Consider the following 23039-nt stretch of genomic DNA (forward strand, 5'->3'; position numbering starts at 1 on the left):
AAAATTGAGACTAAGAGAAACGAAAGCAATGAAATTGAAAGTCTAGTCCTAGTTTTCCGTTCTAAGTTTATAACTGATTTGCTCTAGAATACCTATCCGTCTTTCAATTTCATTGCTTTTGCTTCTCTTAGTCTCAAATTTGCCGAAAATAACCAACAAAATCGATACAGTAGAACCTTGCGGCAATTAAACATAGTAACACTTAAACTAGTTGGTAAAAAAGTAGATAAAAATTCGATTTCTGCTAGCTGAGCTGTGTCATTAATTGCTATCAGCCATCCGTGTGTGCGGAAGGAAAAAATCAATAAGTAGTTCAATCACAATAGGATCGGTGCGACACCGATAGCTTGGTGTCGATTGAATGCATACGTAACGGCTTGATGCTAGCAGAAAGGAGAAGAATGATCGCATGGTCGTTCTAGGCGAGGATTTGTGAAGAATTTTTTGCCGGCATCGGCGGTAAAACATGATGATAGTTATGTTCTACCATAGACCATGCGGTAGACTTCGGTGCAACGCCCAACTCCTACTTAGCAGAACGCAAAGAATTCTTCACATTTCCTTTCGATCATGTCCATATGTGCCTTCCTAGTCCTAGTTTTCCGTTCTAAGTTTATAACTGATTCGCTCTAGAATACCTATCCGTCTTTCAATTTCATTGCTTTCGTTTCTCTTATGGCGATTTCGTTTGAACCTGAAACTGAGTCAGGTTCTAACCCTAACCGCTATCAGTTCATACATTTTGACAGCAGTTGTGGTTAGGAACTGACTCAGTTTCGCCTCAAACAAAAACCACATTAGTCTCAAATTTGCCGAAAATAGCCAACAAAATCGATACAGTAGAACCTTACGGCAATTAAACATAGTAACATATAGGTATTATTACAAGCATTTTGAGATCCTGTAACTTGAAATTTTCCACCTCGTTCGAGTAAACGTTGCGATATTACAATGAAGACGTGAAACATAAAAATATCGATGCTGCGTTCCTAAACGATATTAATATCATGCACGAATCAAACACCCCCGTGGCTAAATTGTACGCACTTATTCTTAGCTAAGTATAATTAACTGATCATTTAATGGACCAAAAGTAAACCATTAAATATGACAATAGAACATTTGTTCCTCGTGCTGAAATGATTGCCGCAAATTGGTAATTGGTTTTGAATTGTTCTTGCGAATTGTCAATCCTCAACCTTCATACATAATTCAAAAATCATCATTCACTCAGACAAGATCATGCTTATTTCCCACGCGCATTTAAGACCCACTGGATTCGTTTCCTAGTTGGTCAAATAAACACTAAACAAACAAATAAATTAGTTTGCGCAGTCTAAAGAAATGCCAGCTCGGTTGGCATCAACCGGCGGATACGTGTTCCCTTACAATGCCATCAAATCAGAGAACATTTAAAATTGCATACGACAAAATATGTACAATTCAGAATGTAACGAAATGGATTATGTCACGACTCGTACCTAATTTCGTGTGTGTAATGTAGTTGTATAGGTTTGAGAAGACGAAACTATTTTTTGTCTACTGTTACACTATAAATGGTTTTTTTGCATATTTAATATTACATCCTACTTGACAAAAAATATTTGTAGTTCTAAGAAAATTTGATATTTTTTTCTACTGTAAGAAAAGTATAACTATTTTCAAAAGTTCAAACTCTTAAGATGAAAGCCCCTGCGAAACGTTGCACTATGGAGAGGCAAGTTACCAAAATTCGGAAACTACATCAACTTTGGTATCACATAAAAATATTATATTTATTTGGGTAGTCTGGATGTCTGGAGATGAAAATTTTGAGAAGAGACATTTCAGGTGCATTTAATAAACTTTCCGTATCTCTATTGAATTTTGAAAGAAACATATGCTCATGTCATGAGAAAACTAAGAACACCTTTTTTGTGATGATATTATTGAAAATGCATATTCATTGTATTGGTATGAACTTTCATGAAAAATAAAATAACAATAGTAGCACCGCCTCTCTACTATTGTTATTTTATTTTTCATAAAATAGTTCAGTTCACGTTTCGTTCGAGCTCTCCATAATGTACAAGTACTGAGGATTACAATCAGAGTTTATGCATTGGACAGATAGTTTACCTGACTACATGTTTGTCATACTCATTACCGTATAGTAACAAATGGCACTGATTGATTTGTTCTGAACACCCCTCTTTTTCATGATCAATATGTCTAGAAATAAATTTATTCGCAAAAAAATGAGACTTGTGATTTCCATCAAAAGCTGTTTTTCTATCCATTGACACTTTCAATGGCCACTTGCTTTTCCAAGAATTTCAACACTTATTCTGATAGTTTCTTTTTCATAGTATTGGTTTTTATAGGACTCATTTATCCATATCTCCGAAACGAGAATTCCGACCGAAACAATTCGCAACCTATAAGGATGACTGGAAAGAGACTGCATTGTAATTAACTGAATGTACGGTTTTTGTGCTATCGACATAGCCGAGTCATTTCACACTTTGAAATATCTACCTGTCTCATTCACGAATCGGTTTCTACCTCTGTCGCTCTCTGTTTGAGGGGCTTGAAAACACATGTGACCTTATCTTGCTTTACTATTTCCAATTGCGCGTCAAAGTACTGGTCCAGAAAATCGAATTCCATCTCGAATTCTCTGGACTTTTGTCGAGCCGATTATGCCGCATGGAAAGATACGCTCTTAACCACCAATTGGGATTTTATTGAATCGGCCACCACCATTGAGGGAGCTGTGGAATATTTCAGCAATATGCAGCTGTGCAATTCTGATCCAGAAAATTCTATCCTGCGCAACATTTTTTTTTCAGAGATCTGTGATCGAAAAGACATCTTGGTTTTCCAAAACAAATTTAACATTGTAGTTTCATGGTGACTAATTAGAGCCCATCAATAAAGTAGAAACACCAGATAATCTTAATCGTCGTCGCCAAGAAATGAAGAACGAAAAAGTGAAAAAAAAATGGAAGCTCTAGAAACATTGTAAATTAATTAGTAATTTATCAAATAATAGGATTTTCACAAACATTTCACATCCTTCTGAAACAGTGGTTCTCAAATTCGTACAATCCGTTTCATTTATTTACTTTATTCATTTTTTTTAATTGAATTCTATATACTCATTTTTTCAGTTTCTCCATTTCATGGATTTTATTCGTCTTGGTTACTTTATTCATTTTGAATATTTGACTAATTTTAAATATATGAACTTTGAATTTCAATTATTTATTTCATTCAGCATTCTCTTTATTCACTTAGTTCATTTCACCCATTTTATTTATTTCAGTCTTTGGGTTGACAATGATCAGTTTATTCTTTCTTTGCATTTTATTCATATAATTTAGTTAATTTATTTTATGCACTGTTCTCTTTTATGCATTTTATTCATTTTTTCCAGTTCATAAATTTTATTCAGTTTACCACATTCCAACAATCTGACTATTTTTTCATTCATTTATTTTATTCATTTAGAATATGATAAGGTAAGCCTACCCTATTCATAGGGTTCTAGAGTGCCACGCACCAAACCTTCTTGGCTTTATTGTGCATACTTTAGACAGTGAAAAAAGTTCCTGTTCGTGCATTTTGGTTTGCACCTTTCTTTCTTGTACGTAGTTGAAGTTGGCGTAAAAAATATAAAAATCTTCAATAACTTTGAAACTAATGAATATTTTTACATACAGTCTTCGACAATATTATGTAGTTTTGATGCCTACACATTTGTCTTGAACATGTTTGCACGAAAAGTCCCAATGAAAAGAGTTATATTAAAAAAAACTAGAAATAAGGGGATTGCCATAGAAAACTCCTTATAAATCGATAACCTTTAGTCCTACATGATCAAGTTCTTCAACAAAATTCTTCACTACGAGCATTCCTAAAACTTTGTCAAAGACACCAACTTTCTATCTCGTCAGTATAAAAAGTTATTTTTTTTAGTTCGATCATAGTAAGCCATGCCTAATTTAAATTGTTATCAGATTGTGGAGAATATTCATATGAACAATTCCTCCAAAGACACCCTGTGAATATATTCGATGCTTTGGCCTCTTGTGAATTAAGTTCACGTTTTTGGCGTTTCCGACCACTGTGGATAGGTCAGCCGTTTGGGGGTACTATAGGTCACTACTATAAAGTAAATTTAAATTATTTTAGCAGGAAATAGTGCATAATTTTGTGCGAAAAACGCCAAAAAGACGTGAGGAGGACATAAAGAACGTAATGCTGTTAAAGATGGCGGCAGTATTCGATCTGCCTCTAAGCAACTCATGGTTCCGTTCGAAACATTACGTGCTCGTGTGAAAGGAAAGTGCACGTCACCAATAAAAACGCGTCAGAGTGAGTTAACAATATAATTATTTATGGTGTTGTTGAATTAGAAATTGAAAAAAAACACATGTGTGAAAAAGAGAAGGACAAGGAATCCAAAAAAAATACTCCGAAGCGCAAAAGTGGTTTGTCCCGTAGCTAAGTAACCACGTGAACCGGAATGCAGAACTTCCAGTCCACACTCTGGCGACGACGAGGACACCGAAGAAGCACAAGTACCAAACCAGACGCAGCTGCTGAAAAAACGTTTTTTCAATATTTCAGAGGTGTCATGATTTTTCACATCATTTGCCACTTCCTCATTTCCTTACCTGAATGACGTTAATGAATTATTTGTGTTATTAATTTTTAAATAATCTGCAGTATTCATACTCTTCAAAATAAAAGTTGAACTGCTGATTTTATAGGCGAGAACATCGTTTCATTTGACCTCGAATATAGTGACCTATCGTACCTCCAGATTTTAAGAAAATTTGAAAAAAGTGCCTTCGCCTTATTGGATTTAGCATGAAAAATATTTAGGCAGCCAATAAAACATTATTGCAAAAATGTTACCAAACAGATCACCTTTCCAACGAGTGCTTGTTTGTCAAAATTAGTGCAAACTACCATCGCACGAGCTTGTGTCAAAAAAGAAACTGACCTACTTCACCCCACTCTACTCTACTCCTTTTAGACTCTATTTTATCTATCCCCTATCGCCTAGACGTACAGTGTGTTTTTGTCAAAACCGTGCGATTTACGCCTAATTCAATGACGTCTTCGGTGGATTTTGTGGACATTACAAGCCCTTTCATATGGTGTTGTGATTGATCTCTCTAAAAGTGACAAAAATATCAATAGTGATTCTTTTTGTGATTAAATGTTCACGTTGACATCCCTATGTTTATGTCCATAGTTTCCTTGGAGTACTTATCAAAAATAGTAAAGTTTATCATTCCAGCTCTATGTTTTTAGTGCTTGATCCAGTTTTCAATTGATTTTTTTTTCCTGGCCGACGAAATGAGCTGGAGTGTTTCGGCAAAGTTGTCGAGATCGATTTTGCAAATATCTTCGCTGAATCATGAAATCTCTTTTTTAAATACTTTAGAAGTTACAGCTCGTAATCTTTGGATAACTCCTAAATATATTTTTTAAATATTTTTTTAAATATCAATTTTATAAGTTTGATATGTTCGATAAAGTTGTTATAATCGTCAAAATATATAACTTTTACTAACACATATTTTCATGTCATCAATTTGATGGATATTGGAATTTCTTTGAAGGCTATAATTTTTCAAAATCGCCTATAACTGTACAGGAGACAATGAGACACAAATGAAGATTAATTGAGTTTTATTGCACTGAAATGCGCTTCAGATTGCAACTAAAACTGACCGCTTGTTTTTCTCTGTTCAAAACTTACATATTACTATTGAAAATTTAGCTGTATACATCTGGATTTGTCCAATAATTGCAAAGTAACGTGGGATAGACCTATTGTCTTTCCTGGAAATATGTGTGTCTTGGCAAGATCAACAACTTCTTAGAATTTCTAAAGTTTTGTCTATCTAGCTTTTTAGTGCCATAATGGCGGAGATATAGGAGAAATAATAAGGCTCATTTATAATAGATCATATGAGCGACCGAAAATAAAAGTACAGAACATGCTGCGTAAAACCTGCATTAAATTTAATAAAATGTAAAAGTGCCATAATGGCGGCCAATGTCGTCCAGTTCGTAATATGCCAACAATTTTTTTTTATTGAAATATATGTTTACGTCATCCGCCTCGTAAGAGGAAATCATACGATAGTCCAATGTGTTGAACGATTATTCAATGACCGCCCGACATCCCCAACTGGACGTTGCTGTAAAACTGGCGTAAACAACTGTTGTCAAAAAAGGGTAATTGAACGTATTACAACCAAACAATTTAAACCGCCATTATGGCACGTAAAATGCTGGATACTATTTAAGAAATAATGTTGAAAAAAAAGTTGTACGGGGCCTTAAAAAACAATGGCATGCAATTTCGAGTATATCACAAATACAGATTTTTGGTCTACGGTAAACATAATCTCACAAACGAGCCTCTTCAACACTTCTGAAAATTTTGCCTTGTTTTCCATGCTTAAACTTAAATTTATACTATGCTATATTGGAAAAAATAGGTAAACACTATTTTTTTCCACTAATGAGAAAATCGTTCAAAACCATCTTTGCGCGTGAGGAGCACAAAATCTATAACTGAATTAGTTATGGAATTTGCGTTTCGATTTCGTCTCATCAGAATCCGACACTAACTTAGTGACAGGACTAAGCTAGCGCCGGATTGATGCTGGCTCCAAAAAACGAAAACACTATTTGTGTTTTGTAGCAAATATCTCATTTAAACGGGAATTAATTACTATGTTACCAAAATGAAGGCCATAAATCATCATAAAACACCTCAGAAGACATTATTGTTGTACACTTTACCGTTTTCGTGTGAAAAATTTATCGCAATGTGATTACCGGGGTGATCAAGAACATTTTGATTCTGACAGAAAACGTTTTGAATTAACGTTTCCCTGATCAAAGGGGCTATAAAATCTGTATAAATCAAAGACACTAATTGAGTTGCTATATTTAGAAGCAGCAGCAGAACCATGATTCGATGATAGAAAATAGACCCGGAGATAACGAGTGAATTAAAATTAGTCGAAGCTTCACAGGCGAAGGATAACAATGCATAATGTCTGTTGGTATCACAACAAAGGAAGGCTAGCACTGGGGTGGTGCCCCTGCTGGTTGGAGTAAACGAAACAGCAAATCTTGGGAAGAGCATTCCTAATAACAATAAAAGCAAATACAAAACGTGAGATTATATTTTTCCTCCGGTGATAGCTATTATGTTAGGTACGACTGTACGTGTACCACATACATATCTCTTTACGTAGGTATTTCGAGGACGGTTTCAATCCTCCGGCCAAATAATGCTCGCTCATTCAGATCTCTTTTGCTTCACGTTTTCTAATTTAGGTTTTTTTCCCTTCTCTATTCCAACCATTTCTTTCTAGACATTCAGTAAGCCACACAAATACACATTCACTGACCTACGGTTTCCCCCGTTGCGAGAAGGGGTGGCGCGGTGTGTGTCTGGAAAAGGTGGAAGTACTCTACTAGCGAAGAAGAAGAAGAAGAAGCGAAACCTGCCCGATCCCGGGAGACCTGAAGAGGAAGAACTACTCCCGTCCAAGACGATGAGAATACCGGCGCACACACAACGAAAGGAGTTGTTATTTGAGTGATTTCTTAACAATTTTATCTATCAACCAGTTTGGGATATCGTGATTTTGTTGTTGTTGTTGTTGTAGTTGGTGATTTGAGTTTGTTTTTTTTACGGTGTGGCCAACGGCAGATTTAAAAGTGTTGTTTGTTTGTACAGCTTAGAACCAGGCTCCAGTGCGCGGTTAGATGCCGGTCGGTGAAATATGCCCCCATTGTCCGATGTCATCGGCTGAATGTGTTTAATGTTACTGGAAAACCAACCCGTTCGGTTCCTTTTTGTTGTGAGGAAGAAAGTGATTATTGATAGTTGTGTTTCCCTACTGCCATCGAAAGTTGCCTGAATTGTGTGCGAGATCGAGCAACCCTTTTGCGCCAACACAGAAAGGGTTGACCCTGTGCGATTCAAGCAGATACGCCCAATATCTCGACAAAATAGAAGAATAAAATCGATCCACTATGTGTAATGTACCGCCCAAGTTTTACAAATTGTGCCGCCTGTGCTTGTCCAGTATCACCGACTGTGAGTTGAACGAGTCCACCGTGTTGGTTGGTGGCCGGCAACAGCAGCAGCAGCAGCACGAAAAAGGCTCCCGAAAGCGCCAACAGAATGGTTCCACCGCTTCGGGCAGCTCGCTGTTGGACCATCAGAATTCAGCCACCGGCGAAGCCGACGGTGATGGTGGTGGTGGTGGTGGCGTTGGGGGTAGTTTTGGTGATGTTTTGAAAAACCAGCAGCACATGCGTCACCACAACAGTGGAACCGGCGGGGCCGGAAGTGGTGCCGGCGTGGCCAGTAGTAGCGGCAGCAGTAGTAGCAGCTCAAGTTCTAGCTCCAGTTCGAGCTCCAGTAACAGTAGCTCCAGCGATGACGATGATGCCACCGCTGACGACGATTACGACGATGACGATGATTTCTTCGACGGGGCCGACGACGACAACGTGGACCTGGCCAAGCGGATACGGACGTGTCTAGCTATCAAGGTAAGTAAGGGCACGAGTTTTGTCGGTGGGTGGTTTTATAGCTGCTATCACGGGATGGTCGCACTTTGCCTAACTACATGATGGATGAAAATAGTCGGAGTTGCGGCTAACACGTACTTGCTGTGTTACGGAGATCATTCTTCTAAGACGGCGTGGTTTGAGAAAACGAAATAAAGTTTTATGCAGGTTGGTAGGGACCGTGTGTAGAACATAAGAGTTTATAGGAGAAATAATAAGGCTCATTTAGAATAGATCATATGAGCGACCGAAAATAAAAGTCGGAAGTACAGAACATGCTTCGTAAAACCTGCATTAAATTTAATTAAATTTTAAAAGTTGGTTAAAAATCAAGCGTAAACATTGGACTGGGGCTTTTCGTTGTCAGCAGCTATTGCAATTCTCACTCACTGATCCGTGAAGTGATTTGCAATGCTAGTGTTCTTACGCTTCCGCCTAACGATTGCAGAATATTTTTCAATTGGGCACAATTCTGGTGAGTTTGGAGATTTTTTGTCCTTGAGCTCGACAAATACCATTCCTGACTTGATCTATTTTCTCATAGTGACAGCACAAAACAACTGTGTTTCTTCAAAATGTGAAAATTTCGCTGTTCAGCCCACATGTGCAAATCGCCTGCTAAACCAAGTGTTTTTCGAAGACTTTGACAGCTTTCTCTGCTTAAACTTATCTGGAGCTTTTTGTTTTTCAGTAACCGTGTAAATGCAATATTTACTTCCAAAAGCGAAAACACTGATTTAGACCAATATATTCATGTGGGAAAAACACCTAACGTGGAACAAATCTAATCTGTGTTTCAAATTCATCTCATCAGTACTTAGTACCAACTTGGGTCCATTAAGACGAGAAATCCAAGTTAGCACTGAAATTGGCACTAATTCCAAATAGTGACACAACTTTTGTAGTTTTTTTTCTTTTGATTATAAAGTTTTTAACCTCAGGTTTATTCGTCTCTGTTTTCGGGTCAAAAAAATCTCTAGAAAAATCTAACCCTATGTGCGGGGTTCGGAGTCGAACCCAGATAAGTTGCGTAGATGGCAATCGCTATGCCCGGCTCACATTTGTAAATGCTTCAAGCAACTGGCTCGTCCCGATTGATGCCTTGGAAGTAAAGCACAGAAGCTCTGATATGCTATTAACAAAGCGAAAACGATCTCTTGGCATTTGGTGTGGGAAGCAAACTCCTGGCACTATACAATATTCATTCTTAAAGGAGAAAACACTGAATTAGAATCACGCACTACAATTGCAGACGAGACGGGATATGTCACCCACTAAACACTGCTTAAGGCCAATTGTAGCCGGCCGCGATTCTGATTGTGATATTGAGCGTACGATTCAAATGTGGAGACATGAGATTTTATGATCGTGTGGGAACGAGCGTTTATATGTTTGAGCTTGAGACCGCGTTTATAAATGTATAAATGCTGAAACATTCATTTAATCACCAGTTCGTTTTCATGTTTGCGAGAACGCGCGCGTTGGTGTGCGTGGATAATTGAACCCATGATCCTACGCTGCACAGAGGAGTAACTAGAACAAATTCTTGGCCAAAAACCAAAATATTTTTTTTCGATTTTTTTGTTTCGTTATATTTTTTTTACATACCTAAGAACCTACTGTATAACGTGGCAAAACTAGGAGTGTATCAAAAATTGTTAAAGAATTTTTGCAGGTATACCCAATGGTGATATTTTAAGGGATATTTTAACCGTTTTCGTTATATATTCAGCAAAATCGCTTTCTAGTGATGATGACTGTATTAACTAAGACAATATTATTACAAACCTAGTTCAACACAACCGTTTGTTTAACTTCAGCTTAAAACTAACTAAAAAAGTAGACTTGTTGTGTATTACACCAACTTTAAAAAATACCTTTTTGCCTTTCTCAATAGAAAGGTATTGCAATTGCTCTGAAAACCGACTTTTTAACGGAGGCCCGGAGGGCCGAGTGACATATACCATTCGATTCAGTTCGTCGAGTTCGGCCAATGTCTGTGTGTGTGTATGTATGTGTGTATGTATGTATGTTTGTGTGTATGTGTGTGTATGTGACCAAAAATGTCACTCATTTTTCTCAGAGATGGCTGAACCGATTTTGACAAACTTAGTCTCAAATGAAAGGTGCAACGTTCCCATAGGTTGCTATTGAATTTCTAATGGATCCGACTTCCGGTTCCGGATTTACAGGGTGATAAGTACGAACACGCAGAAAATGTCGATTTTAATAAATTCTGCAATGAATGTATAAAGGTGAAAATTTTTCCAAAATATGACCACAACTGCTTCGATTTGTAGTATTAGGTCACTAACATCCATTCAAAGTCTATTTGGCCACATTGGCCACCATTCTCGGTTCCGGAAGCCCCGGCGGAAGTATCTAAATTCAGAATAACAGTCACATCGGTTTCTCGGAGATGGCTAGACCGATTCGACTAAACTTGGCCTCAAATGAAAGGTATTGCGTCCCCGTAAATGGCTATTTAATTTCATCCCGATCCGACTTCCGGTTCCGGAATTACAGGTTGTGGCGTGCGATCACATACTAAATTGTGATTCAAACCGATACTCCGATGAAAGCAAAAAAGGTAAAAATTTCGCTAAAATGTCTCTCAAACAACTTAAATTTGCTGTTCTAGGTCACCGACGGCCAACCAAACTTTCGTTGACTACATTGACCACCACAGACGGTTCCGGAAGTGCCCGGGAAAAGCGGCCATCTTTCAAAATTTACGAACTCGCATCAGTTTCCCGGAAATGGTTAGGCCGATTTTCACAAACTTAGTCCCAAATGATAGCTATAATATCCCCACAGATGTCTATAAAATTTCGGATCGCTTATGTGGGTCCGAAAATATAGACTAAACCGTCCGGTCACATATGAAATTCCCATATAAGCCGGAACTCAATTTTTTTTCCAAGGGGGAGACCCCATGAAATTTCAGAAATCGAATTCGTATTTTTGATGCCAAACATCTTTAAAATGCATGAAACGTCGAGATTTTATGTTATCTCGAAAATTTTTTTTTATAAAAATCGACTTTTTGGGACTTTGCCGATTTTGCACCTTTTTTCAGTTCAATATTACCGTGGCTGTTTTTTCTTTTTCAAAATTTTAGAACTCGAATAATGATTTATTTTCCTGTATATAGTTGTCATGTGATGTATAATAATAAAATGTAATATATGCATTTAAAAGCTTTTAATGAATATACACAACGCACACATTTTCGTGATTCATGATTGAGAAAGGCACAATTGCACCGCTAGGTGGATTAAAATAGGTTTTTAAACATTTTAATCCAAATTTGAATGATAAAAAAGTTACATTATACGGCTAGATCCGGCAAAGTTGTTGAATCAGTATTACAAAACAAGATTTCAGCTATACAAAAAATATTCGAACTCTTCCGATCTTGTCCGATCCACAAATCCCAAGCGATTTGAAAATATTGAAATTTTTACTAATTTGAGATACACCGAAATGCTGTAGGGCCAAATATTATGTTTGCCAAAATGTATCTCTATGAAAATCTGCACAGACGTCCCTTTTCTTCCCCCTTTCCCACTGATCAAATGTTTATGCAACTGGAAAAACAAATGTATTCATACAGATCACCTAGAAATTACTAGTATTCGATAGGATATAGAAAATTGGCCTCTGCACTGGTAGGTGGGTAGATGCCAAATCGTTCCAAAAACTAGTAATTGTCTATTTTTAGTTCATAATGAAGGCATAATAACAATAACATCCGTAGCGTCACCGATTCGTGATCGCGTGAAAACTGGCGTTGGTATAAACACACTTGGGACCGTGTTTATGTTTATGAATTCGTGCTAACGTTTTAACTTAATCACCGGAGTGTTTCTACATATGCCAGATCGCGGGCGTAGGTGTCACGGCTGATCGTGATTGCATGCATGCGTAGCCAGATTTGTATTATCGCGAAGGGCAAAAACGTTTCTATGTTAACATGTTTGATTGTCTGTATATAACTTCGTCTATCTGAATTCGTTTTTATAATTGTGTAGTCGTTTGCATATTCCTGTGGGCTTTTGAACGTCCTCGCGGTTCTTCATTCTGATGTTTAATCATGAGTATACTGTTCAAATGAAAGGACAAAATGAGCTCTCCGTTCTTACTGGAGTCGCTCACTGCTATGGTACTCTGGCATTCGTTGTCTAGTTCACAAAATTTTCGTATTTTAGAGTGGAAGCTCGCGGGCGAGTACGACTCATGATAGCAAGAGAACGGGCGTTTGTATGTTGGCGCTTGAGACCGCGCGTAAAAAAATCGAAACCACTTTGACTTAATTGCCGGGTCGTCCAAACGCCTGGAAATATGCAATATATAATTTTAAAAAAGAAAATATTAAATTAGACCATTATGTGCATCAGGACACATTTGTGTTTCGAATTCGTCTCATCAGTAATCTAATTGGCGCCTATTTTGGAGCTAGATTGGATTTTTCGTCTAACTTGCTCCAAGTTAGTGCTAGTTACTGATATGATTTGTACGCGTTTGTAGGCTACAGTACATCACAATCGCAACACGCCTTTTTGCCTCGTGGATAACATCGTTAGAACATATCATCAGTATTCCAAAATATATGTACGAATTCATCGACAACCTCGTACCATACCCAATCCTTTTCCACTGTTCGGACTGCATCGCTTTCTACCAACTTTATTTACTTTGGCTAGTCAGAGTTCACAGTCAATCCAACTCTCGCAGTGTCTCTTTCAAAATGCACAAATGTCCTTTTCACTGCTCTGTGATCTGTGATTCGTATCGCACTTTCGAGCGCTAAGTTGAACACTCAATTAGAGATTGCATCGCCCTGCTACAATCCATCTAACGTTTACAAACGAGTCGAATGTCTCTCCTACTATTATTTTGACGTTTAATTTTGCCCATCCAATGTCATACAAATCAGTCTAATAATTTTTCTCAGAAACCCTTGGTAAACATTATCTGTCACAGTTCGTTTCGTTTCACTGAATCGTACGCCGCCTTGAAAGACATAAAATGAGTTGTATTCCCGGAATTTATCCCGAATTTAACGTAGAGAAAACGTCTGACCAATCATTGATCGCCCTTTTCAAGACCCGTTTAAGGTATTCGCCAACTACGATCTCAACCAACGAGCACATACTGCTAAATAGAACACAAGAGAATATCTCATAGGCTGCATTGAGGATCGTTATGCCTCAACAATTATTACACTCCAGTTTATGACCCCCTCGTGAAAATAGGGCATATGAGACCATTCAACCAATTTGAAGGCATTTCTTTTTCCAGCGCGATCATATCGATCACGTAGTAATTTGCTTCGTACAGTCGGTCACTCCCGGCTTGCCTTTTACACTTCATCTAGCGTAAATGGATCAACAGCTTGTCCATCATACCCAATCCTTGCTCTGTCGCCTCGTAGCGTAGCTCATAAGACTTTTTGGTGGTATCCAACGACGAAAACAGATCGAAATGGTGAGTTAAGCGAAAGAAATTATGTGAGAAAGAAATCCCCTCAGAGGCAAGATTCGAACTTGCAACCCTTGGGACTCCAATGCACAAACCCTTATGGGATAGCATAACCCTGGGATATAATGACGTCTTAGAAAGAACACATGATTATCGCATTGACGACAGTGATCGTACTCTGCCTCTAAAGTGAGATCACACAACCACAGCTGCCACCCAACACATTTGATCCACTTAATTTCCCCGCTAGATACCTACTACGTTTCTCCCCAAGCTCTTTCAGTTTATGATCCCTTCTCACTTTTTTGAGGATCGTAGCGTACGTCGTGCCGACGCTTGCTTTGATGGCTAGAGCGTCTCCACTATCATGAAAAAAATCAGTTCATAAATTAATGGAAAAAACAAGATTTACGACCATCTTGACTAAGTTTTTAAAATTATGAACAATAAATTTCGTATTCAGATAACTATTTGAGTTAGAAAAAAACCTAGTTCGCGCCAAAAATATACATGGCGTTACATTCTAATGTTTGATTGGGTTACTGTGGTTGTTCCCTCGACATGTTTAGTTTTTATTATGATTTTTGTTCATAATTTAGGAATACTTAGGTTTTCGTCAACTATATCAACTGAAACAACCAACAGTTAAACGATGTTTATGATTTCATAAGCAAAGTCGCGGTTTTCGTAATTTCTCACCGTGTTATCGTGCTAGTTTATTCCTGAGTTTACTATCAGATTTTTCATGCAATCTAGGTTCATGACTTCAGGATCTTAGTCATGATTTTCGTAATATATATTAGGGCATTGCAAAAAAAACTTTTTTTTAAATTCTCAAAGGCCCCCCCTCTCATATTGTGACAAATGTCAAAGTTAGCTCAGATGCCAAATTTCACATCATTTGGACAATTCTAGACCCCCGCCCACTTCGCTTGAAATTTTTTGAAATAGGTAGGGTGATGAGCCTATTTGCGCCATGTTTCTATTATCACCCTACCCATTTGACGCCGTTGGTTAGAGCAGTGTCTGCCATCTTTGTTCAACGCATTGAGTCAAATGGTAGCGCAACAATAGGGGCACTCGATTCGAGTTTTCATTGTGCTTAAACACGAAAATTTTACTGTTTTCAACGCATTTGTGTTATTATATTGGTTCTTAACAACGAAGCAAAGCGCATTCCATTGATTGTAAGGGAAGAAATTACCGAATTAGTGTGGTACCTTGCTTAGTATGGTGAAAATAGGCTCATCACCCTACTATGGGAAAATATGGAGGAAAAATACATTAAATGCTATAACTCTTGAAGTAGCGATCAGAAAATTACAAATTATACCTCTTTTGAAAGGAAATAATCTTAGTATTTGAATGGAGATATTTTTGTTTTCAGGAAAATACGGGAAAGAGGGGTACTGGGTCATTTTGGCCCCAAAATCCCCTATTTTTAATGATTTTTCTGCGTCGTGATGCAAATCATACATATTTTGTAGTTTTTCTAATGTGAAAAATCCAAAAAATCGATCGAAACCTTTTTGACCTTTTTCCGAATACGAGAAGTTGGGGTTAAATGGCCTTTTGTCATTCATATTAAACTTCATCATTTTCTCGTGAATATATCTCTATTATTCTTCACTCAATTTTCATAAACTATACCTTTTTGAACGTGGAAAATCCTTAGGATTATAACAAAAATAGATTCGTTACCAGTAAAACTCAGGAACATCAAATTATCTGACATATAGTGTCGATTTCACATTTTTATCATAAAATCGCACATATTACCTCTATTTAACAACAAAATTCTTATTTAATTTAGTTTAAAATATGCTTAGGGATCACATGAGAAAAGTTTCATTCCTGGAACATAGGGGAAGTTGAGGTATTAGGACAAATAATGAAAAAATGAGATTTGTAGAGTCAATATCAAAAAAATTGATGTTTCTGAATTTTACCTCTAACATTTTTATTTTTGTTTTATTCCTCAGAATTTTAAACGTTCAACAAGTTACATTTTATGAAAATTGATTGAAGAATAATAGAGATATATGCATGAGAAAATGATAAAATTTAATATGTATGACAAAAAGCTTTACAACCCCATCTTCTCGTATTCGGACTAAGGTCAAAAGGGTTCCGTTCAATTTCTGAGATTTTTTCACATTAGAAAAACAACAAAATATGTATGATTTGCATCACGGAGCAGAAAAATCATTAAAAATAGAGGATTTTGGGGCCAAAATGACCCAGTACCCCACTATCCCTTATTTTCCTAAAAATAAAAATATCTCCATTCAAATACTAAGATTATTTCCTTACAAATGAGGTATAAATTGTAATTTTCTGATTGCTACTTCAAAAGTTATAGCATTTAATGTATTTTTCCCCCATATTTTCCCATAGTACAAATTTCAAAAAATTTCAAATGAAGTGGGCGGGGGTCTAAAATTGTCCAAATGATGTGAAATTTGGCATCTGAGCTAACTTTGACATTTGTCACAATATGAGAGGGGGGGCCTTTGAGAATTCAAAAAAATTTTTTTGCAGTGCCCTAATATATATTCACGTTGTCGTGAGGTAACGAGTTTCGTATTGAATTTTTCTGGCAGAGTAGCGCGATTTATGTTAACGATTTCGGGATCGTAGTCAAGATTTTCGTAATTTCTGTTACCGTTATCGTGTTTCTGATTTCAGTATCCTAATCACAATTTTTGTTTTGATAGTCACGAGTAGTGTTATTTATGTTCATGATTTCAGCATCTTAGTCACGATTTGCGTTATTTATATGGACGTTATCGTGATATTTGATTACTGATCGTATTGAGTCGAATTCTTCGACTTTTCGTGTTATGTTATATTTTGGTTACCATTTGGAACTGTTGCTCGGAGTAACGTGACAACATGAGCTGCATTATAAAAGTGTGACTGATTCGCGGTACCTTGTTTTATGAACTATATCATGAACACGATTTGTGGCACTGTAATGTATTTTTGGTGCTCAATGCAGTTTTCGTTTTCTACCCGGACATCATACTGAACCTTATCAAATGAACACGGATGTTGGTCCTAATAGTTGTCTTATATCTGCTACTCGCACATATTACTACTTGCAAGCAGCTGGACCTAGCTTTACAATATTTCATGAAAAATTAAAATTATGTGAAATAGTTCACGTGAAAATTTCATGACCATATGCAGAGTTGCATGAAATTGAAAATGATTACGGATATCTTCTATATATCACTCGCACTCAAGATAGATCGTGAATCATTTACTAGTTCATGATTTTGTGAACTGTTTTACGAGCCCGAATTATCAGTAGCGTCAAACTATTATACTGGGAATAATGAATCAGTTCACGAATTCATGGATAGTGTTTTATGATTTTGTGAACTGTATCGCGCAGATCGATTGTCAGTCGTGACTATTATACTGGGCATTGTAAACATGAATACATGAAAAATATTTCAAGATTTTGTGAGCTATTTCATGACCACACATGGTTAGGCGTGACTACTATACAAGGAATCATAAACCAGTCATGTTTCCATGAATAATGTACCAGGAATCATAAATCAGTTCACATATACTCGAATAATATTTTATGATTTTGTGAACAATTGTATGAGCATTAAATCGTGATTAATGTATTTGGCATCATTAACTAGTCTACGAGGCATAAAAGGATTAATGCAAAATATTCCTTGTTTGGTGAAATAGTTCCCGAGAAAATATCCTATCTGTTTTGATTTTGTGAACTAATTCACAACCACTAAAACCAGATTATAATTTAGAAGTAATAAATCATGAATCATTTCACCCCTCCCATAGGTTGATGGGTTTGACGGTATTGCAAACATCATCAAGCATATTTGTGCATCAGTTTTAAAGGATTTGACAGACAACTGCTTTGAGATGGTTATTGCATTACGCCTCGATAATGGTGCATCGAGAAGACCGGGGCCTTTTTTATATTTTGTGTTTTTCATACTGGTGCAGAGCCCAAATTAACGGCCAACAGCTTGTGCACACTAGCGTGGCCGACTGGCGGGTCGACGTGGATTGACTTTTGCTGTGGGCTGTGTTTACAAACATTGTTTATCGATCGACTTCATCATCGTGCACAGGGTAATTAAAAAATGTAACTATAGAAGCCTATTAGTGGTTGTCTTGCAATAATTGTAGTTTTCAGTACTAGAGTGTACAATTGTTATCTGCTAGTCGTATGTCTATCTGTGTCTGTGTTCGTCTGAGTATTTGTGACAGCTGGGTCAGAGAGTGGATGCAGAACTGGCGTATATGATAGAATAGTGGGTCACCCTTCCTAGGATTCGTTGTGTCACTTTTCATTGGTGTTCAATTCGAGCAATCGATTCGATTTTTTCGGGAAGATCGGATAAACTAAGATACGATTAATTTATCGACGTACGTGAATCATGCATTCAAAAACAGGCGATGGCCACACGGTTGTAGAAAATAATTTATACACGCGAAGTTACATACACGCTAGCACACGCGACAAAAACGTTAACATACAAACGCTCGAGGCCTTCGCGTTCATTCATCCACGCAACTTACACTCACGATCTCACAAACAGGATAACATCGCGGTGATTACGGGAACTGTTGTTACGGCATTTAATTAGTAAGGGACTGGAAGGTGTGAATCATATCGAACGAGTTAGCTCTGACAGCATGAAGCACAAAGTTACTGTACGCTCGTCTGGACATGTCGCAGACTCAAGGGATTCGCTCTTCAAATGCCAAAATATCCTGACTACTGCGGTAGAAGACAAAGGGTTAAGTCGCTGGGAACCTATAAGCTTGCTTTTCTAAACATTCTTCTTTCAACTCCTTGCTCTTTCTTGAGTACTATGGCTCTTAACATTTAAAAATATACTTCACACTTTCCAGTTCCTCACTAATGAAATACAGTTACAACAGTAAACAATTGACTCAATTAAATTTAATTAAATTTAATTTAATTAATGAAAAAGGGAATCTAATTAATGAAAAAAAGGAAAAAAGGATAAGTTGAACGTCTCATCACTTAATTCACAAACGTGGTCTCAGGAGTGAACCTACAAACGCCCGCATTCGCGAGATCATGAATCGATTTCGTCCGGAAGTATCTATCTCCGATACTAGCAGTTTAGGCCCATGCCTTCAATTGGACCAATTAAAAAAAGAAAGCTCTCATATACACTAGACAACACGTTCCATGGTGACATGACCGGGAATTCTAGTAATATAGGGTATTTCACTCTTGACCAGAATGTGAACCGTACACCGAAAACTAAATATCAGAATGACGATCCGCATGACCATCCAAGAACACACGCGAATATTTAAACGCCCACACGGTTATAAAATCGAATTTACACATGCGAAGTCATACATTCAGTTGGATCAATCAAAAATAAACTCATATCCACTAGACAACACCTTCCATGGCGACATGACTGGGAACTCTAGTGATACATTTTCTTCTAGCATCTAAGCCGTACACCGAAAATTAAGTATCAGATTCAAGGTCCGCGCATCCAGCATCCAAGAACACGAATATGCGAAAGGCACACGGTTATAAAATATAATTTATACACGCGAAGTTACATACCCGCGACATACAAACACGCTATCGAACACGTTAACGTACAAACGCTCGATTCCTTCGCGATGATACACGCGATCGCGAAGTCTACGCCAGTACATATCTGAACCGTAAATGAATATCACTTTCAGAATCACGTCCAGCTGCAATTGGCCTTAATCAATATTTTAGTGGGCGACATTTCCTGTCCCGTCTGCAATTGTAGTGCGTGATTCTGACGGGGAGCTGTACAGCTCCAGTAGGACAACATTCGAAAAAAAAACTTCTTCAAGAAAATCAAGTATCCAAAATCTATCGTTTAGGAGTTAGGTATTCAATTTTGATCGTGAGAAAGACACTTTTGAGGTCTGTACATTGATCTAGTAAAGTCAAGTCATAGTACCGTCCAGAAGATGCGGACGGTGAGCAGGTTACATCATTAGTCTCCAAACACGTATTGAACAATTATCAAGCGGAAGTATGAGACATCTGAAATGACGACGGCAGATTATGGCGGGAATTCAAAAGAAAGTGCGCGAGTTAATTCAAACTTTTTCCATAGTCAAATCAATCCCGAGAAACATCTGGTTTTAAGTGTCCATATTCTAAGTGAAACAGAATTCATTCGTAAAATCCGTCAATAATGATCGTTCTAGCACAGCATAAACCAATATTTTTTTTCCGATCATCCCGTATAGAACAATCCTTAATTCTCATCCTTACAAAAGAACCGCAATGAAACGAATTTCCCCGGACACTTCAATGTCCATCCGAGAGCGAAGTCGGTGACCCCGCAGCGGTCAACTCTGTGAGAATCTGCACGAATTTCCTCCGGGGAAAAAGCCAACGTTGGCCACTCGCAGAAAGTTCAAGGAACCAAAAGGTGATGCGAAGCGAAGGAACCAGCAGTCAATTGCTCCTGCAATCGTTTCCTACCACCTCCCCACCACCCACAACTACTCCCCTCTCGGAGGTCGGTTGTATCGTGCACGATATAACCCTGATTCTGAACGTCAATTGCCATGGCGATGTTGTTGTTGTTTCCTACTACTGATGTCGGTCGGTACAGGACCAGAAGCCGCATATCGCCAGCCAGCCGGCATTCTTGCTTTTCCGCTATCTCATTCTGATGTTCCACTTTGGTGTACTTACCTTTCGCAGTCACAGCTAACTTCAATCACTGCACTTCTCGTCTCTTTCTTTCTCTCTATCTCTCTGCAAAACAGAAAAAAGCACAACGACGACCAACAGCGACGGCAGTTGTTACTTCAAATTCACGTTCATTGATTACTTCGCGGGACCGGATGTAAGTTTTTCTCCTATATGTTCTGTTTTTGACTTCTTCGGGATGGTCGGTCCCCGCGCGCACTGATCGCAGTTCTTGGGTTGTCGTCGTCGTCTGTTTGTCTTTCAGGTTTCCCTTTGTTGCTTTCATTCTGCTACCGGGTGTGTGATTTAGCTTAAACCCCCAATCACTCCCTGGTAGAACTATTGAAGGCCACCTTCGTCTATGGAAAGTAGATAAGATTTGTTTTTGTTTACTAGTGGAAACGCTAGAACGAGTCCTCTAGCGCATCTACTAACATGTGTTCAGAATCGCTGGAAGCAAGCCGGGAATGTGGGTGTACGTAGAATTTACTCGAACGACAGAGGTGTAGTCAGCGTTTTGTTTCAGGACGGAAAAAGATAATAATTTTCCATCCGCTCATACCGACTCAGAATTCATTTTACGGAAAACCATCAATATAACAAGTTACAGCTGTGATTCTTTCCTTCAGCTACGCCAATGCACGGCAGGTTTTACGATGGGGGAAAAACTCAAATAAAAACGGTTGTTTTTCGTTTTATAGGAGCAATTACCTGCGAGATGCTATCTGTAAGTCACCCAAAATTTAGCTTTCTATCATTTTACCACGAAACGAAGGGAAAAGCAAACTACTGTTGAGAGAAAAAAAAACCAAACAAAATTTGTGTGACTTGAACAAAATAAATTTCAACCGATTTCAGCTGGTGCAGAAGTACTTCGGAACGCGCGAGATTTATCTCTTCCTTCCCTTTCCGATGACTGACTGTATACATCCCCCCTTTCCATCAGTCGCCGTCGTCGTCGTCTAGCCGACGATGTGTAGAGCGATCCTCCACCACACCGAAAAAAGAAAACAAAAATCCACCGGAACACGCGAGATGATATAGCAGCAACTGTCTTTTTGGCTTCCCTTCGTTTTGAAGAGCAAAACAGACGAGATTCGTTTTTTTTTCTTCAGCTGGTTGTATTCGTGTCCGTGTGTCTGTGTCTGCTCACCTTTGGAGACCATCGCGGGCGAATCTGATCTGGTTCCCATGGTCGAAATGAAAAAAAAATGTGCACTGCTTTTTTTTGTGCCCGCAGACTCATTTTATTTTTTGATAAAACGGCCCTCTCCAGTGATAGATAATGATCGTTTTGTTTGGGGGTCTTTTTTGCCGGAGGAGAGTTAAACTCTGTAGGACAAAGATTGCGTGGAAATGAGGTTGCCTTTCACGTTATCAGCAGTTGATCTGTGTGAGGTTGGGATTTTTGTTGGCTGTGAACGATAAATAGCAAATTTTTGGCTGTTATTGTAGAAAATGTTTTAAGTGGCTACCAGCTGTGGAAATTATTTGGTTCACAGCCAACTTCTCTTTGGTTGGCTCTCGTCCAATCACTATATGATCTATGCTAATCTCTATCGTATTGATGTTACCGAGAGTAATCTTTGCGGTTGTTGCGTGGGTTATCAAGACATCTAGCACGTTGTTTGGTCATTGTGTGATGTTAGCTGCGATTTAGAATATTACCTACAAGCTCTAGGAAGACCACACAACGTTCCATTTAGTAACGTCGTGGCAAGCTGAGATCTTTCATATATATCTTCGTTCATACCATTGGAAAACTATGGACGTACCAGTTTGACTCATTTTCTTTCCTGGAAAATAGTTTGGAAACATTTACTTCTGACCATAAAGGCTTGTTGAAAAAATGGCGGGATTAAATTAATCTTAAAACTAGTGTCGTAGTGATCTCATTATTATTCATAGTTTTCAAATGAAAATAATACTTAATTTATCAATGAAAAATAATATCTCGAACAGGAATTGAAAATCAGTCCATCTTCTAATATTTGAAGTAGCTGATTTCCTATAGAAAAAACTGCACTGTATAGTAAGCAATATTCCTTCCTAAGGAAAAAAAACTAGTTTGGAACTAGGATTTGTACATAAAGCACAAGAAGCCTATCTATATAAGTCCAGGGATCTGCGTTTCGACTTCGTGTCTTCGTGTCATGGCACTCGTACCAATGTACCAGGCACGAAACACAACACACATTTATGCACTGTATGGTGCGAA

The 23039-nt window shown here is 37.9% G+C and overlaps 1 protein-coding gene across 3 annotated transcripts in view; it reads left to right on the forward strand.

Annotated features, from left to right (window-relative positions):
* Positions 1 to 23039, forward strand: part of LOC131683449 (probable serine/threonine-protein kinase DDB_G0282963) — a 709953-nt gene that overhangs the window by 62325 nt on the left and 624589 nt on the right. For all 3 annotated transcript variants that reach the window (XM_058965448.1, XM_058965450.1, XM_058965449.1), the window contains exon 2: positions 7395 to 8586. In XM_058965448.1, the coding sequence (XP_058821431.1) occupies positions 8062 to 8586 (525 nt within the window). In that variant the 5' untranslated portion in view covers positions 7395 to 8061. The remainder of the gene's footprint in view (positions 1 to 7394; positions 8587 to 23039) is intronic.

The sequence above is a fragment of the Topomyia yanbarensis genome, chromosome 2, assembly GCF_030247195.1.
Source record: "Topomyia yanbarensis strain Yona2022 chromosome 2, ASM3024719v1, whole genome shotgun sequence".
Lineage (NCBI taxonomy): Eukaryota > Metazoa > Arthropoda > Insecta > Diptera > Culicidae > Topomyia > Topomyia yanbarensis.